Source organism: Ochotona curzoniae, unplaced genomic scaffold, assembly GCF_017591425.1.
Source record: "Ochotona curzoniae isolate NIBS_2020 unplaced genomic scaffold, NIBS_Ocur_1.0 contig_4501, whole genome shotgun sequence".
NCBI classification, from domain to species: Eukaryota; Metazoa; Chordata; class Mammalia; order Lagomorpha; family Ochotonidae; genus Ochotona; species Ochotona curzoniae.
The window spans coordinates 16,436,547-16,455,969 of record NW_024466307.1 but is presented as its reverse complement, the minus strand read 5'-3'; the positions used below and the strand labels follow the sequence as shown (position 1 = coordinate 16,455,969).

Genomic DNA, 19,423 nt, shown 5'->3' with positions numbered 1-19,423 from the left:
GCATCCCCGCTCCGCCAGGCCGGCTGTTTCTCAGTCTCCGCTCTCGGTTCTCTCGGCTGCGCCCGGCACCGGCGGCCACGGGCAGCGCGCCCGGGAGATCCCCGCGCCTCGCTCGGTGCGCCCTGCCGCCGCCGCCGCCGCCACCCGACTCCGCCGGGAAACCTGCGGCCAGACGCACCAGACAAACTTTTCTTTGAGCCTTTCGAGGCTGGACCGCTCCTCCGCAGCGCCACTGCCGACCCAGCCGTCCTAGGACGCCGCCGGCGGGCAGCGAGTGCCGCCCCGGATCCCCGCCCTTCTCGGCGCGCCGCCCCGCACCGCAGCACCTACGACTTCTCCGAGATTTCTCCCGGGGTCGCCCAGCTCCGGCACAGAGGAGGCTGCTGCGAAAGCTGGTGGTGGTTGGCGTGGGACGGGGGAAAGAGTCTTCTCTCCCTTCGACGCTCGGACTCCCCCGGAGCCACACGCCGGCGACTCCCCGGAGCCACAAGCCGCCCTCCTCCTGCAGTCGCCCCGTCGGCCGCCAAAGTAACTTGGAGCGCAGCCGGGCGCGGTGCGAGGGCCCCGGGCGGCGGCGGAACCGTGCGCAGCCCGCGGCGCCGACGCTGAGCAGGGCCCGGCGGGCCAGTGTATGTCTCCCCGCGGCCGCGGCGCGCATCTCCCGGTGACTGTGCAGCGCGCGCCGCCGCCTGCCCCGACCTGCGCTGCCGCCGCCCGGCCGGCCACTCACCTCCCTCTCCCGGGCTGACCAGCCCGCCGCCGTCGCCGCCAGAGACACCTCGCAGCACCCGTTCCTCCGCCTTCGCCGCCGCCACCGCACACACGCACGCTCCTCTCCATCTTGTGATTTTTTTTTTTTCCTACCCAACCCTCCAGTGGGGGTGCGAGTTTGTCTCGATTCCACCCTCTCAACTCGCCCCCCCCTCCACTTCACCGCCTTTTCTTCTCGGTCACTCGTCCCTCCCCAGTCTGGTGTGCGCCCCTTCCCACCCTTGCCCCCCTTCATTTCTATTTATTCGTATTTATTTGGAGTCCGCTCTTTCTGTCCCCTTTGCCTTCCTCCCTTCTTCCCTCCGGATCTCGGCTCTCTTCCCCGGAGTGGCGCGTCGGGGGCTCCGCCGCTGGCCAGGCGGGATGTTGCACGTGGAGATGTTGACGCTGTTGTTTCTGGTGCTCTGGATGTGTGTGCTCAGCCAGGACCCGGGCTCCAAGACCGTCGCCGACCGCTACGCCGTCTACTGGAACAGCAGCAACCCCAGGTAAGGCGGTGGGGGAGGGCGGAGAGCCGGGGTACCCGGACTCCGGGCCCTTGCGGAAGGGGCGGCGGCGGCGGGGACCAGCGCGCAGAGGCTGCCGGCGGCGCGCATCCCGGAGCCTGCATCACCCGGGCGCTGGAGCCGCCCGTGGGAAGCGCACCCGTCGCGCCCCTCTTTGTTAAGCAAGCCACCGCCGAAAGGCTTGGGTATCCTGAAGCTGCCCCGACTCACTACCCTTCCGGGCGCGGAGATTCGGAAAAGGGCGGGAGCTGGGCAGTAGGGACTTCTGCACTTGCATCCCGGGCCGGCTGGCCGGCATCCCAATCCCAGAACAGGGCTTGGGCGCTGGGAGCCCTCTGCGTGCGCTGCTCCCGCCCGGATGGTCTGGGGGGGAACCCGCCAAACACCCCCAAAGTTTGTGTGTGTGCGTTTTAATCCCCCGCCCCCCCCTTTTTTCCCCGGGGCGCAGAGAGAGAGAGCGCGCACCGGCTAGGGGAAGTGAGAGGGGCTGGAACGAGGAAGGTTTAGATTTTTAATTTTTCTTCCTGTTTAACTGTGAGGAAATCATTCAGCCCCAAGTTGGTGTGGGCCTGGCGCGCTTGCCTTTGCAGGGGATTTAAGCATCGCCTGCGCCGTCTCACTTCTTCCCCACCCGGTAGGTTCAGGGGGCCAGAAAGTTTGATCTAATGCCGGGTTACGTCACGGTTCGGAACAAACTGCGGAGTTTGGCCAGGGGCGGCCGGAGACCGGCGCCCGCGGCCTGGCGATGCGGAACCGGAGAAGGCGTGCGGTTACCTGGAACCATTTTTGCAGGCGTCCCCGAAACCCGCCGGCTACGCGGGAGGCCAGAGGTGGGCGCCCGGGGCGGCCTTGGTGCGCCTGCTGGACCCCAGCCAGCCGCAGTCTTCCATGGGTTCCTGGACCCTCGAAGTGGGATGGAGAGGGCATCCCTGGTGAGGTGCCGGCGGACCCCTCGCGGCTCAGAGCAGTTATGCGCCTTACTTTCTCCCAGGCCTGTGCGCAGCGGTGGGCCCTGCCGGACGCGTTCCGCTCGGCTTCCGCCGGACACAACAGAGGCCAGTTTTCCAGCTGGGGGCTGTTTTTGGTGCCCGCCTGGGAGGAAAATAGTGCGGTTGTACCTACAAACCCAGGCTTTTACCCGGTACTGCAGTGGAAGGTGGGAGGCCGAGGGATGAGGCTGTGTTGCGCTCCCAGCGCCCCTGGGGCGCCTCCTGTCCTTCCCATCCCCATCGGCCCCCCGCACCGGCCTCCCGCACCGGCCTCCAGCCTCTGCCCGACTGCAGACGCTGGATTCCCTGCTTGGGGAATGACCGCTCGGTTGAAGATTTCCCTGGGAGCAGTCTCCGAGATTGCCGAGGGAGGCTACCCCTCGCCCTGGCTATCCGCCGGTCACACCTAGGTAGTCCGAGTCCCCCACTTGTGCTCCTGGCACAAGTGCAGACCCCCCCTGAAAGTTTGCCTTAAACAACGGAAGTCTCCCGGAGGTGGGCTCTTCTTGACCTGCCAGTTGCCACTGTTAGGCATAGAGGAGAGAGCCAGCGTGCCGGAGGAGATGCCTTTTATTAAAGCTGACAAGACAAATAGAGCGAGCTTTCCTTGCAGTTGTGGTGGTGTTAAAAGCAAGTCTCATGTCGTCTGGTTTTATTCCCCTTTGGGCTTGATTAGACAGCGCCTATGAAACAGAGCAATTTCTAAATTTTAGCCCTGGTCAAATAAAGCCAGAGTGAATCACACAGTTGGATTTGGGGGCATTTTGCGTGTGTCTTTTCTGTCCCACTCCAAACTTTTCCCATTGTCATTTTTCCTTCGTGGCATTGACATTTTTCCTTGTAGACTTGGATATTCAGTCGCTCGTGGGTTAGAATGGAAAGAGGCAGAATGTAACCCCATAGTGCCAGTTGGAGGGAGTTAGTGTGGGGAGGTTTATCTCAGGATTTTTTTTAATACTGTTGTTTGGTTTGAGATGAGCACATTGCTTTTTGTTGCAGGCCATGTTTTTGGATAGACCCGCCCTGCCTGCACAACACCCCCTTCTGCTCCGGGTGTCACCATGGCTTTGAACCTGCCCAGGCAAAGTTAATCTACAGAACTTTAAAATATGAAGAGTAAAGTCAGCGTTCTAATTGGAGCTTGTGGAAATATTTTTTTTTATTTGATCGTTATCATTTGATAATCATAGGGGGAAAAAAAAAAGCAGCGAGGTACCCCGCTTGCCTGGAGAGTTTCAGTGCTGCTGCTTCATAGTCCTAGGGGTTTATGAGGGCGCTTTGCTTAGTGCTACTGAAGCAGCACTTGTATTTTACGAGTAGGTAGTGGCAGGCAGTTTTGTCTCTGGAATGCTGAATTAAGTGATTTTTTTTTTTTAATGCATTGAGAAAAAGTTAACTTGGAGGCCAAATGAAAAGTCAGTCCTTTAAAAACAAAAGCTAGAGGTCTCAAAAGATAGGGACCGTTTCGGAAGGCTTACTGTACTTGTGTGAACTGAATTGGGTCAATTCGGGGTCCTTCATTTCCTTATCGTGCACGTTATCATTTCGTACGGTGAAGTCAGTTATACCATTTGGTCTTCTGAAGGTACCTGGGAAGATTGTACCAGTATTGAGATCAAACAACTTAAGTTTCTTGAAAAAAGTAGATAACTTTACTTGACAACCTAAATGGACTTTTTCTTGCTCCCCCAAAGTTCAGTAGCTGCATTAACATGATATTAATGGAATCACTATTGGAATGAAGTAGATATACTTCAGTGTGAACTGGTAGGTGACACCTGAGATTTGATTTTGATGAAGTTGGGACTGTGCCTGCCTTTGATCATGGGGTATCTTCTTGGGTAACTGTTCCAAGTGGCATTTGCAGCCTGTAGGAGTTTTACTGAGTCGCCTTATTGCCTCTCTGTGTGACATCTATAAATTTAAATTCAGTGGAAAAAAAAATAATGTATGGACCTGCTCTCAGAATAGCTTTGCAGTTACAGTGATGAGAGTCTGTGTTCCTAGGTACTCACAAGAAGCATATGTTCCATTTTGAAATGCTGGTAACTTTAGTTGCCAGTAGCTTTTGGGAGGTGGACACGAGCGATTGTCTGTGTTGAACTGGTGCGAAGTCTATCGAAGCTGAGAGCTAGCCAGCTGGGTGGATCTTCTTCAGGGTAGCCTTTGTCTAAAGACATCGGCTGCTCTTCCCAAGTCTAGAAACTTGGGTGAGTGATCCTTTGTTACGGGTAGGCTGAATTCTGAACTGAAATGTCACTTAGTCTCACTGAGTTCTTAACCTCCAAACCAAGGAGGGGACAGTTATTTGTCCTTAATGCGTGTAAGAATATGCAATAACAGAAGACTTTAGTGATGGAAGTGCAGTTCTGTTGCCTGTGTTTAGCTGTGCTTGTCCAGCCAGATGACTTGGTTTTTAAGAATATGCCTGCTGGAAACAGTTCGATTCTGTCAGTAAGAATGTTCCTTTCCACAGTCTGTATACTGAAAACCTGTTCTTGAATTCTTGTAACTGTTTGCCACTGAGCAGGTCTCCTGGTAGACATGATGGAGACAATGCTACAAGCATGCATTGCCCACCAGGATGCTGCTGGTTCTGCCCCAGTTTCTGTATCATTTGAAAAGTCTGTTCTCTTAAAGGAAAAAAATATGTATATATATCAGTACCATTCATCAAGGATGTATTAAGCTTTAACCTAATAAGGTGTTTTCCTTGGATGTTTTCAGTGCTTGAAGGGACTTTAAATGCAACATTTCATTTTGGAATGGTGGGGAATTGATACCATTTCTGTGTGTTAACGTGTAATCTTGGAGTTGTGAAAGTTATGTAAGTTCTGGGTGAGCACTCCAAGTTGTCCTTCCCCGCCCCCCCCAACACCCCAAATAATGTTCCCTGGAGTGCTTTTCTCCTTTCAGCATTCAGCTGCTTCATTTGAAAAAAATCTGAACCATCTTTATTTGGATCTGTGTATGCCCGTATATTGACCCGGAGCCTTTCCACTGACAAGTGAACTCCACATGATTTAAGATCTAAAAACTTGTGAGAAACGAAGGGAAGTGGAACTTGGTGTTTGTGTTAATGCCAGACTTGTGAAATATTTCCTTTTATTTTGCAATTCTAAAGAGTGAATTTTTACATTTTGGAAACAGAGACCTTCTTCAAGTCAAAGATACTGTTTAGCATCTTCACTCTGAGCCCTTAGGGTGGATGCGTGAGTGTATTGAGATACTTTTACAGTTTGGCTGTTTACTTAAGAAGGTGTGTCTGTGAATACCAGGAGGACAGCAGTGTGATTGAGATCTAGAGTCTTTGTTTTCATTTGTAGAAAAACCTACAGAGAACCTGCCTGGTGTTCCTGCAGCCTTTTGAAAAGCAGATTTGCTTGTGGAGATGTTGCAGCCACTTGGTGCTTTGATGTATGGGTCCTTCATAAACTCAGAAGCAGTCAGCTGTCCCTACTCTCTGGCAGCCTGGAGCATCCTCAGTGCTGTCCCAGGCATGCTTGACCATACCATCTAATTTGGCGTTTGCGGGATGAGACCAACATTGTGAAGTACATGTGATTGAAAGTATCACAAAGTGTCTCCAGGAGTTCCTAGGAACCGGATGGTGGGCTCCCTCAGCTGACAGCTTGTCCTGTGTGTTAGAGCTGCTGGACCATGGCTGTGAAGGCCTCTGTCTTTTGAAGGCTGAGGGTGAAGTTTGGAGGGAGCTTCTAGTTCCACAGGGACAAGCGAACCTCCTGACTTTGCTGCTGTTGAACCTGGCCCAGTGCCTCCTGATGAGTTAGGTCCCTGTGTTCTGTCCACTGGCCGGGTGAATTGATGGGCAGGGAGAGATGAAGAGTAGCACCTGCTTTCCTGTGCTTTGCCGAGAGTCACCTGCTGCTTGCTCGCCTGGGAAATGGACGGTTGCAGTTCGTCCTTCTGAAAGAATCTGTCTTTGAGTGAACACATGAAGCTGCCCCAGCACTGTGCTAAGGATGGAGTGTTCTGTGTATGTGAATGTTTAGTCTACTGCTTAGGGTGTTTTTTTTTTTTTTTTAATGTAACTCATTTGCTTAGTAATTTCTAGAAAGATGCAGCTTAACCCTCCACGTGTTGGATTTGGTTTGAGTAGCTTCTGCATCTGTAAGGACTGCCGAAGCTAAGATGTTGCAAAGTCGTGACCATGCTCTGTCTCCTGTTTCTGTTTTACTGACTTTCATCTTAGAAGTGGTGTACAAATTGCTAAAAGGGTAGACTGGATTAGAGTGGCCGTGTTGAAGAGGAAGCCTGAATTTCGCTATGGAAGGTGAGGTAGGGCCTGGCCTCTTGCCCAGGGAGACTGAGTCTTACCTACGATAGTGCCAGTCTTCTGAACTCTGACAAATTTCGGCCTTTGATCGTTGGTGATAGATGACACCTTCTTACTCAGAGAAGAATAGGGAGAAATGAGGGATTTATATTCACCTTTCAGAATTTGTCTTACAGAGGTGGCCCTGGATAGCCAACCATCGATAAATTACCATCTCTTTTAAGAAACTGATTATTATATTTATATTTTAGGCTGCTTCTCAACCTGTGCCCTGAGCTGCGATGGAAAAAGGTGTTTTTTTTTGTTTTTTTTTGGTGAGGAATGAACTTCCACTGTTTCTAAAGAGAACAGTACTCCCTACCAGATCTGCTTCTCTTTCAGTGTGTCCGCATTTAGATTTTCAAAATTTAGACAGTCACACACAAGCGCCTCGCTGGAAATTACACAGCACACGGAAGTGTTGTTCTGTGGCACCGTGGGGGGACTGCAGATAATAGTAATGAATAGAAAAACTCTGTATTTATCTGAAGCAAAAAAAAAAAAAAAAAAAAACTAGAAGAAAATATTTTGGAAAGTTTACACTATTATTTGCCATGACTTAACAGGTGTAGGAATACAGTATCCAGAAGTAGCTACTGTTTTTCAGTAGCTGAAAGCACCAGAGCCCAGGTTTTCTGCACTGGGAGGTCTTCTGCATGCCTTTGAGTAAAGCACGTTCCCTGTGGCAGCTTTCTAGACAGCCCATGCTCCCTCAAGGATTTCTCAGAAACACAGCAATCTTTGCCCTTGTGTCTAATCACAGGTCTGTATGGGTGCAGGCTTTGACTTCGGAGGCTTCTGAAGATAGTTTTCAAACAGTGAGCCCTGTATTTCAGTGAGAACACCGTTTAGCAAAACACGAACGACTCCTACTGAAGCTGGCGCATTGCTGAGCGACAGCAGTGTCCCCACCAGAGTGATGGTGAGCCCCGCTTCCATTCAGGTAGAATTCTATCATTTTCAATAGGGAAAAATAAACCGTTGTCGTCTTTAGAAGCATCCTTCATACAATTGACAGTTGACAGGTTGAAGAAAATGTTACTGTCAGGTCTTATTTTCCACTCAAGTAAGGAATAAAAATAGGTTCTCATGATTTTTTTTTTTTTTTGCCTACTTAAAAATTATTTCAAAATGGAGGAAAATGTTTCGAATTTTCACGTGTGAGTTCTGGAGTCGTCCTGCCATTGGCTTTTGGGGCGGTCAGCAAAATGCAGTGTAAGCAGAGACTGTCCCATAGATAAATGCTTGTGTTTTTTTACTTTAAAAAAGTCAGATTCAGATGATTTGGTTGTCATGGGAGATCACTGCATGTTTTATGATTGAACGCTTAAGAGATAAGAGCTATCGATATTCCCATCACTTGTCGAGCGACCTGATTTTCTTGATGAATGGTTATGATTTTGGGGTGAAGAAATAAGGGGGCTTCTTTTTTTTGTCCCGATACATGGAGCAGACATGTAGAGCAGCACGCGTGAATTCATGCATTGGACAGTTGTGTCATTAGCAGGCGAAGATGAGCGTCTTTACGAAGATCACTTGCTATGAATGATTTGGAATAACTGCATTGAATCCGTAGGGAAGTATGTGAAAACATGGAGATTGGAAGAATATATGGCAGAGTTTCTATTTCCTAATTTAGAAAAGCTAGGTTTTGGGCTTTCTGTCAAGTCAGCGTGTTTTTCTCTTTTCTTTTCCCCTAGAAGCAGCCATCTTGTTTTAAGACCGATTTTATTTCTTTCGTGAAAATGGCCTGGAAATGAATATGGACGATAGAAAAGGAGACTACACCACTTTGTGATTTTGGTCAGATTTTAAGTTTCAAGCTCTACGTTATTTGTGAAGTGACTCAAACGCTATCTTCTTGTGTTTAGTTGTCAAAAAAAAAAAAAGGATGCTTAAGCTTAGTAATAATATATTTCAAACTAGGCAGATGATATTTTAGTGTTAAATGTTGGACTGTACCAAGTTGCCATATCGGTTTCTTTTGAAGCTTGTAATTTAGTATTAATTTCAAAGCAGTGAAATATACATAGCTGCTGTGCTACCTTCTGCCTATACTGGCCATTGCTGACCATACTAAGTTCCTTTTATTTTTTTGGTGGCCATTTTTCTCCCTCACCCAAATTGACCAATGATCCCGGCAATCTTTCTCCAGTAAAAGGCGTTGAAAAAAATGTAGGTATCTTCTCTCAGTGAAGCATTGAGGTGCTTTAAGAATTCTATGGAGTCAGAGCCTTTTCGTTCCTAAAATGCAACCTCTCATTCTCTTTTTGATGGACACTTCCTGTGGATTCTGAAATTAACTTACAAGTAAATTCCTATTTGCCACCCAAAATCAGGATACCGGATCAACGTAACATTCCATGTTTCCGCTGTATTTCGAATATTCTGGATATATTCAGAAGAACAGGTAGCCTGTGAATTGCTCCGCAGATGTGTGCGCCCTTCTTGCACCTGTTTAATGATGTTTGGGTGCAGCCACGTCAGGGCCTGCGGTTAAAGTAGGGCTTCCCTGGGATAGAGTTGAGAAGTGCTGGACTCAGCAGTCTCCGGGAACTGGCCGAGGCTGGGTGCTACATCACAGATTGCCTGTGCTCCTTAGAAGGGTTTTAGGTGCTGGGAGATGCAGAGTAAAAGCAATACGTAAAATGCATATGAGTACAAGACATAAACAGCTCACAGTTCAAGTTCAGATATGAGTGGCCATTTTGCGCGGAAAGACGCCCCTCCGATACCTGTTGTCTGTTCTTGGAGTGGCTGTTGGAGAGGACTGAAATAACCTGAATGTCCCGAGTGACCTTGTCGATGAACTGACAGATACCTTTGGTTTTTCTTTTGCTGTTTCCAAGCTGTCAGGGTTTCTAGTTTACCTCCTGTTTGTGACTTACTCATATATGTATAAGCCAGAATTAACAATGAATTCTTGCCTCTTGCTTATGATGAAAGCTTTTTTTTTTTTTTTTTTTGTATTAAAAGTGCAGTGTGGTGGTTTGAAGTTGAGCTATGGCTTAGTTGGTTGGATAATTACAGTGCAAATTGCTATCTAGATTTTGATGATTGCTGCATCTGCCATATCATGGGGATGTAGAAGTTTGTAGCACTTTTACTGAGCTTAATGACACGTAGAGAACTATGTATTTATTGAATGCCAACAAGTAGAGGAGGACAAGGGAAAAAATGCATCTATAAACGGAGACATTCTCTTTTGTGTTTTACGATTAGGTCAGACAGAGTGGGAGCCAATGAGTCCAGTCCCCACTTGCATTGTTTCAGGGCAAGAACATACAGACACATGTCGGAATGTGGATACCGTGACCTCTGACCTCCACAGCATGACCACTGCCTGGGCACAAGTGTGTCGAGCCACCACGGTAGCAGGATGTGTTTTTGAAGTGACTGGTGCTTTGGGAGGGAGATTCTGAAATTGATTCCGTAGCTTTTTGCAGCTTCCCCTCAAGGATCCTGCTTGCTGGCTGTCATGTGAAGTCCCTCTAACCTTTTGGGAAAATTGTGTCTTAAGCGTGGGAGGAATTCTGCTGAGTTCTATGTGGGTCCTGGATTACCGTATGTCTTTTACTTCCCACTGATTTTATTCACTGGTTTGCAATAATGGAGGAGGCTGAACAGGGCTCCGAAGGCCCGGTCTGCTGAGGCCAAGGGTTTACTTGCTTTATTTAGCTAATACTTTTCTTTTCTTCTTCTTTTTCTCTTTTATTTTAGGAGACAGATGAAAGCACTGGTTTTGTTAAAGGCCCTTTCTTTCCTTCCTGCTCTGCAGCCTCACCACTAACCTCTGGGTTTCAGACAGACCATTAATGTTTTAGATACTGTGGCATTCAGTGTTTTCTTTATATATTTGTTTACAGTTACTGCTTCAATAAACTTTTATGCCTATTTCTGTAGTTTGGTGGCAGAGGCTCCATTTATTAAAATGTAATGACCCAGCACTAAGAAGGGTACAGTTCAAATAGTGGTGCTTCTGACAGTGTTTTGTGTCAAACTTGAGAAAATAATAGGGAAATGAAACTGCCAAAATGTGTCTCCCAATTACTAATTAATCAGGCGAGAAAAGACCTCAGCGACGGATCTGGTATCCGCCACGGCAGAGCCAGCGATGCTTTATTTAAAACACTGTATAAAGCAAATTAGACTAGGCCCCAGGGAAGGTAGCACTCAGATATTTGATATCACGAGTACGATTTTTTTTTTTTTATGGAGTGTGTGAAAGGCAAGGCCTAACCCAAAATTCGACACTGCGTCTTTGTGTGCTTCCCGGAGAGCATCAGAAAAGCGAAGGATATTCTAAAGAGTATTTCCCTTATTAATAAGCAATGCCTTTATTCTGATGAATATTTTAGTACAGAGATGATAATGTTCTTGGTTTTAGCATTGCTGTGGCATCGTATTTATACTTCAGGGTGTCGACAGAGACACTGGAAACTGCCCACTGTGTGCCTGGCATCAGTGTTGATTGCTACCATTGAGGGCACTTTCTCGTGTGTGTGTGTGTGTGTGTGTGTTCGCGCGTGCGCGCTATCCCAGAGATTCCAATCTTTTCTGGCACTGTTCCCACTGTGGTTGCTGGGCTCATAATTAAATGCTTGTTATTACTGTATTTTTTTTTTCTGATAGCATTTACAACATAAAAAGAAAAAGGTCTTGTGTGGTGCTAGAGCTGTCAGGGGAACAATGAAAATAATTACACACTCTACTGTCATCATTGTCAGCCCAACTCACAGGAAGACAACTACATGACAGGGTATGGTGTGTGTGTGTGTGTGTGTGTGTGTGTAGTGCTTGCGTACATGGGATAGTCCATGAGGATCCATGCACATGTGTTCCTCACTCTTGGTTTTTCATTAAAGTCTGGAGTTTCTGAGACAAACTAACAAACAAACAAAAAGACCAGTGCATAAAGGACAGTCTAAATGAGTTCCTGAGCATGAAAAAAATTATGCAGTTGTTCATTGGAGAAAGATTCCCTACCTTTTTTTTTTTATCCCTGTGTATGAGTTTGAATATCTAATGATTTTAAGTATTGTTTCAGAGTGGCCTTGTTACGGATATGGTTATACCTATTAATGCGTCTGGTTCCAGCTCGCTCACAATTATCTCCTTTCCAGATTGTTCTTTTTCAGCCCTGTATTTTTGTGTTGCTACCTAGTGATTTGAGAGCTAATCTCTTGGTTCACTCATTATTCAGCCCTCTCTCATGTTTTCATGATTTATGATCCTATCCAGTGGAGGATGAATTTGAGAAAGAAAACAGAGGTAAAAAGATAGCATGTCTCAGACTTGCAGCAACCTGGGTCAGAAAAGATTTGGAGGCAAACACGTAAATCACATGAGATTTTAGAATCGGAGTTGGCGTTTCAGTCATTCAGGCTCTCCTGTTCTTGGCTACCACGGATAATCGGGACTTGGCTCTTCATCAGGTTTTCCATTATTATTTTCATTTTTTGCGTGCATCTTCTTTTTGGTATCTAAAACCAAATCCAAATGGGTTAACTTAGAGATTCTGTGTTGATTGGAATTTATTTTTCCAAAATTTTCACATCAAGGAAGTAGAGCTAGTACTGATTACTCAGAATGTATTCCTGACCTAATATATTAAAGTTATAGTTGATAAAATGTTTATCGAGTGATATATACAAAAGGCGAGGAGGCGAACGGAGAGTTAGAGATGAATAAGACATCTGTCCCTGCAGAGAGACGTCAGGGTTTTGTTTGGATTCGAGAGCTGCACTGATGGAATCACAGTGCAAAGTAGGGCATGCTCTAAGGAATCGTCATGTGTAGGTTTCCTTGACAGGGATTTATCCAGGGTTCCCAAGGGCAGTGGATTGTTCCCAGCAATGGGAATGACTGCAGTACCCACTCCGTGAACAATAGCCCTGCCACTAAAGCATTCCGTTAGTGACATCCATGTCACTGCGATATGTACTCAGCCACGCCCACATCTCACTGGATATTGGAAGAATGTACCCCCCCCCGTTGTTTTTTTTTTTTTTTTTTAAGATTTATTTAATTTGGTTTGAAAGGCAGGGTTTGAAAGAGAGACAGAGAGAAAGATCTTCCATCTGCTGGTTCATTCCCCAAATGATTGCAACTGCTAGAGCTGAGCCGATCTGAAGCCAGGAGCCAGGAGCTTCTTCCAGGTTTCCCACGCGGGTGCAGGAGCCCAACCATTCTCTGCTGTGTTCCCAAGCCATAAACAGGGAACTGGAGTGGAAGTGTAGCGGCCAGGATACCAGGTGGTGTCTACATGGGATGGCAGCGTGGCAGGTGGAGGATAAGTTTGATATGCCACTGTGCAGGCTCCCAAAATGTTGATTTTAGTTCAACAGATGCTGGGAAAAGCATGAACATTGTGTGTTACTAATAGGCTCAAAGTGATACTGGTGATTCAGACCACAAACTACGGTCTGAAGGGTTCTGTCTAGGTAACAGTCCGTGGTGAGAGCCATTTTCCTCAGGTTGTACTTGTCTGAACTTTCTGTACCATTTGTAATGGCTCAGGGATGACATGAGTGAAAACTGGGATTTAAAAAGATTCAGATAACCTAGTTGCCTTTGTTTCTAGCCACTTGCTTACAACTCTCAACTCCTGTGGCTTTTCTTTATTTCTTAAAGACTTATTTGAAAGGCATTGTTGAAAGAGAGAGAGAGGAAGAGAGAGAGAAAGAGAGAGAGGAGGCATCGAAAGAGAGGTTTTCCGCCCATTGGTTCACTGCTGCCAAGGAAGGCAGCCATGGTTAGAGTGGAGCCTGGCAGAAACTTGGAGGAAACTAATGGAATGCTTTGGAGCCTGGAACAGCATCCGATTCTCCCACATGGGTTTCAGGGGCTCAAATGCTTGGCCCCCCTGCTTTTTGGGTGAGTCCGTACACTATTCCTAAATGAAGTGAACTTGAACATCTTTGAAAACAGGAGTAGGGAGACCTACTGAATGTGTATGTACCAATTATGAAAAAGATAAAATCATTTCTACTGCAAACCAGGCGTTTTTTATGAAAACAGAAAAAAAAAAAAAAAACGAAAAACCCCAACCTGGTGAATACTCCTTGTTTGTGTAGCAATTTCACCACCACTTTTGTATTGTTAATCATAGAACAAAAGCAATTCTTTCCCTTTAAAAATTCTTGACAAAACGAATCAAATTAGAAGATTGGGTAGCATTTCATCAGAAATGTAAACTCCATTAAGATTAGCAAATGAGATCATTAGTGTTCTGTTTGTTGGTGGATGAGTTTATGGTCATGCTTATAGTGTAAATGAGGGTTCTCAGAGAGTGGCTTTGAGGTGACATCCATTTAGGTTTTCTGGTTTTATGAGTTGCATAGGCCTAGAGATGAGAGCATCTTCTGTGACCATGTGTGTGCCTTATTGGCTCCATAGAGAGAAGTATGATGTGTGTCTGGAATGTTATTTAACATGTGAACCGTTGGTTAACATGAAGTGATTGACTTCGCACTGTGGAAGGGCTCTGCTCAGAGCAGAATTAAGATTTGTGGTTACTGACATGTCTGGGGAAAAGTAGACGGTACTCAGTAGTTTTAATGTCTTTTTGTTCCATTTTTGCAATAAAGGAAAATTAGTACTTTAGATAGTTGCTATTTAACTCAAGTTCATGAACAGTGATTTGTCACTGGATTAATAGATTTTTAACCAAGTTCTTACGTACATTCATCTGAGTCCATGTACAGATCATTTTTACAGCGTAGGGGGAAAGCATGGAATTCATGTCATTTTGTTGCTCTGAATTTTTGTAAGGACCACCAGACTAGATGAAAAGTTCAGATGCCCTTGGGTCTCCTAGAGGCAGGTGCTGGGAGAACCAGCTTTTAGGAACCTGCATCAGATTGGGCAGCTGCTTTTTGTTAACATTTTTGATTATATTTCTGCTCTAGTTCAATTTCATGGAAAGGTTGACTTATTCATATATATATATATATATATATATTTGTCTGTGTGGTCTTCAAAAACAATTTATAATGTAGGTTTCTTTTCTAAGCAGTTGAGGGTGGGGCTCTTCTTGGATTTCTTTGCCGTGTGAGCATGGACAGAGCGGCCAGTCTGCTGGCACCTTCTTCCTGGACAGGAGTTGGAGACCTCCTTGTACAACGCTTGAGTTTCTTTCTGATGTTCTCTGCCTGCCCCCCTCACTTTGTCTCTTCTGTTTTGTTTCCTCCACGTTGGGCTTCCTAGGTCTAAGGAGACGTCCCCATCTCAGTGGGGGGAATTAATGAGTGCAGACATTGCCTTGGAGAAAATGCTTGTATTTCCAATGAGGAGCTTGTTGAAACAAATCAATTCCTGTCTGAGGCTGTTCCTCAGCAGCCAGGCTGGTCCTGGGAGCCTGGAGTTTTTCTGACGCCTCCTGCTAGAAAGCCGGGGTTGAGCCTCCTGACGCCTCTCTGCTGAAGAACTCTTGCTATTGATGACTTTTAAACTTGGTACATATTAATTATACACGCCTTGATGGAAGGAGCAGAAATAGAGCAGAACTGCATCTAGCTGGGAATTTGTGAGCGGATACATCAGTGGATACATCAGTGGATGTGTTGAAACCTGAGTGACATGTAACATTGTAACTGGCCACTTTGTGTGGAGCAGTATGGTGGTTCAAAGCAGATTTTACATCATACCTTTGTAGTGATTTTGGTGAGGGACCAAATAAGCCTAATACTTGTTTAAAAATTGCAATTATACTTACATATTTACTCTTACAATGTTGTTTTACTCATGAATCTATGAACCCCATGGGGGGCCGAAAAAATCATATAAAACAATTCAAAAGGGAAATTATCAATGATTTGTTGGATCCTCTCCCTAGACATTGAGTGACTTCTGAGAGGGAAGACCTTGACCAGTAGCCATACGTATATCATGTTTAGTAGTAACAAACCAAGGGTCGTTTAGCAGTGAACAGCAGGCAGACTGGCTTGTCCCCTAAAAGCGTGGGATTTTCACGTGCAGAGCTGCTATGCTCATGGGAATGTCCCACTTAGCTTTGCTGCTCCTGTATCATTTCATGCAAAAGCAAATTTCTTTTGTCCTGCTAAATTACAAGTTAAGGTCTGTCCAGGGAATTACTTGCTGTGAGTTTATGTCCACTTTCAAACTTTGAAATTTCATGTTTCTTGGGTTCCCTGTCTGATGAATGATTAATGGTCACAACCCCTTCCCCTGTTCCAGGCTGCTTTTCTTGGCAAAAGGGTAGTTAAGAAGTTTAAATTTTGAGTGACTTACGTATTGACACTTTGTATTATTAAAAGATTAATTCCTTAGACTCTTGTACATCGGTTTAAAAATATCAGCCAGGGACTGGGTCTCAGCCAGGCTTTGTATTTTTTTTTTCTCTCCATGAGAGCATGTTGATTGATCGAATTGAATGTATAGCAATCCAGTCATTCCTTGAGATGTGAGATGATTGGATTGAGTTACATTTTAAATATTTAGCTTTTATTAATGCGTTATATAATGTTGAAAAAGTTTGAGTGGCACGTATTCCAGTATATTGGATGAATTCAGCCAAATGTGAGAGAACAAGCCAGTTCCAGGTTGCTACATTTTACTTTGTTTTTTAAAGGAGGGGCCGTTTGAATTCTCATTTTTCTTTGTGAAAGGCGAATTATGTCACTGTGGTTTTCTTTTTTAGAAAAAGATTCATTTTTATTGGAAAGGCAGATATACAGAGAGGAGGAGAGACTGCGAGAAAGATCTTCCATCCGTTGATTCACTCCCCATGTGGTTGCAGTGGTCAGAGTTGAGCTGATCTGAAGCCAGGAGCCTCTTCTGGGTCTCCCACATGGGTACAGGGTCCCAAGGCTTTAGGTCTTCCTCTACAGCTTTCCCAGGCTAGCTGGATGGGAAGTGGAGCAACCGGGATGTGGATTGGCGCCCATATGGGATGCTGATGCTTGCAGGCAGAGGATTAGCCACTTGAGCTGTTGTGCCAGTCGGTGTTTTACAGCTGTAGAATATGGAACAGGGTGACCTGTCCATTAAATACCAGAAAGTAGCACTTTTAACTGAAAATCCTCTTCTCTCTTTTTTTACACTTATCTTTTTTGGCTTTGTCCTTACGGGAATGTAAAATGTGAATGGAATATATCACTTATTGTTTCAAAAGAGAGAACCAAGTCTTAATGGATTTGAATGGAATAATGAGCATTATAATTGGTAACAGCAGAAAGCCCTGAGTATTTTTTTCCTCAGGTATCTAACAAGTCTGTACTAAGGACCCTTATTGCTTCTGTCACTTCAGATTGGTTTTATGACGATTGACTTTTTTTTTTTTTAAAGAGTTACGCCAGCTGGGCAGGTGCACATCTATTTGTGGTTAAGTAGCTTTATTTTGGATACACAGTATGTCTACATGTAGATCTACTGAGGGCCATGAAGACCCATGGGCAAGTCCACTGACTTGTGGGAGTCTCTCCAGCCTGTGTCCCATGTGGTACCTAACAGTCAGTGAGCCTCATTCTCTGGTGGAAAGAGGGAGATTGTGACTTTTCCCACCACTGTTCTCATCAGAGCATGAAGGCACACTGACTGGCGTTCGTGGAGCACACACATAACCCACGGGCTTGGCTGCTGCAGCTTTGTTTTAGATCATATTAGAATGGATAGTATACTCGAGATCTGGTCTGGAAGTGAGAGAGCTTGGCTCGACCCTGCCATGGTCCTTCTGGCCATTCTGGGCAGAACAGGAAAACATTGGCAAGGCTTGCGTTAAGTGGATTTGCACTTCAGCCTGATGGAGAGTTTTTAAGACCATGCTAATCAGTGTTGGAAGACGTTTGGTTTTTCTCATTATAAACTGCTAATTAGTATTGAAAGTCTAACCTGTTTTGTTGAACATCCTCTCTTATTTTCTCTGAGAAAGTGAGTTGAACAATAATTTATTTACTCCCTCTTCACCTTTCTTCCTTTAGTTAGAATAAAATCTGGAACCCCGGAGGACTCCCCACGGTTGAGATGGGCTTGGAAGGAGCTTTAGAACAGTGGCTGAGAACTCGAGTACAGGCTGCCTTTTGTATGTCCTTGGCCAGCACTCCAGAGCCGGTTGCAGTGTTCCTGTGAAGGGGAAGGCGAGGGACAGGGCTTGTGCCTCTGGCTGCCGGTCTGGAAGGCTGTATTGCAAACCTAGGCGCCCACCAGTGTGTATTTGTGATGTTCTGGGAATGTGCTGTGGCTGGGCACCACCTGCCTCTGGGGGGGTCTGCCCAGCCGTGCAGATTCCCAGCCTACAGGGGTGCCATCTTGGAGAGGAGATTTGGGATGCAGTGTTTTGCAGGGGGAGCTCAAAGCAAAGAGAAGGGGTGCATATGGGTTCCAGAAGAGGGTTGCTCCCACCCTGATTGCTACCTGTTCTGTTGCTGTCAGCGTCACCTCTGTCAGCTGTCACGTTGTATTAGATACTCTCCTGGGTCTCCTAAGTGCTCTGGCATCCCTGGGGTATGGGATGGGTGAGGGAGAACCAGCTGCCATGTGAAACGACAAGTTCTGAAGTTCTGATGAGGAGATGCTCATGTTCTATGAAAAAATGGAAACTTTTTTTTTTTACAAAGAAAATTAAAGCATTTAAATATGGAACAGACTCTCTTGTTTCAAGTGGAGCACTTTGAGTAAAAGCTGCCTGTATTTCTGCCATTTCACTCAAAAACCCAAACAAACAGCTGGCAGGCTTATGTTTTAGTGCAAACCATCACGGTCCATTTACTAACTGGAAAAGTAAACATTCTTAAAAAGGATTTCTTATGTGTCTCGACTGCAGAGTGATTTTTAATAAACACACAATAAAACCCAGAGCATCCTATTTGGAGTGTTATTCTTTCCCACTGATAGAGTAAGTAGCCCTGTTAGGGTATCCTCTCCTCTGATACTATGTCTGAACATATCCGTGCTAATGACCGCATTCAAGCAAATACCAGGACTATTAGAATATTCATTAATTGCCCAGGCAATCAGCAAACTGTTCTGTCGCACTCAAGTCGTTAATATATATTAGAACAAATAATGTCCTAATAAACATGGGTTGCCACGGACAGAGCTAGAGAGAGACAGGGCCACATGTGTTGCGGGGTATCAAAAACTCTTTCCGGGAGGAGGAATCATTTAATCTAGGTCTTGAATAATGGGTATGCTTTTAATAGAGAGGGTGGAGTACTTTAAGAATATTCCAGGGACTCTTAGCAACAAGGGTGAAGGGCTGCTGTGTGCTGTGTGGGCAGATTTGGGGACCATCCAGGAGCTGGTTTGTGTAGGCAGTAGGTCATTATGCTGTATGATTCCCTATTGTAGATGAATGGAACAGCGTCCCTAATGTGTATTGTAATGATTTTACAGATTTAGATTTTGCAGATCTAAACCAGAGGTTCAGTTGTTTTGTGAATGTGCCCAGTAGCGGTCAATGTTGAAGATTTGGGTTTGTCCTGGGTTAGGTGGCAGGAAAGAAAAGTAATTTCAGATGAAATCTGGGATGCCTTGTTACAATCTGCCTGATCTCAGCCAAAAGGCCGAGAAACGACCTTGTTATATCTGAAATAGTTGTTTTCAAATCTCTTTTTTAGCCAATCAACCACTGTTCATAACAAACAAATCACTAATAGTGGGTTTAATATGTAACATAAGGAAACAAACTAGGAGGCAGTGAACAGACATCCGGGCTGCGTTTTGGAGGGATGGTGTCCCAGCTGTGCCTGCCTCTTTGTTCAGGCTTCGGAGAGCCAAAAGGAGCTCCAAGATTGTTGAGTTACACTTTTCAAAGCCACCCAAGTTCTCTTGGGCAGGCTGTGGAGGTGCAAGGGCTGAAG

General features: G+C 45.8%; 1 protein-coding gene across 2 annotated transcripts in view; it reads left to right on the top strand.

Annotated features, from left to right (window-relative positions):
• Nucleotides 1-1,047: 1,047 nt before the first annotated feature.
• EFNA5 (ephrin A5) overlaps nucleotides 1,048-19,423 on the top strand; it is a 279,531-nt gene continuing 261,155 nt past the window's right edge. For both annotated transcript variants that reach the window (XM_040986131.1, XM_040986130.1), the window contains exon 1: nucleotides 1,048-1,259. In XM_040986131.1, the coding sequence (XP_040842065.1) occupies nucleotides 1,135-1,259 (125 nt within the window). In that variant the 5' untranslated portion in view covers nucleotides 1,048-1,134. The remainder of the gene's footprint in view (nucleotides 1,260-19,423) is intronic.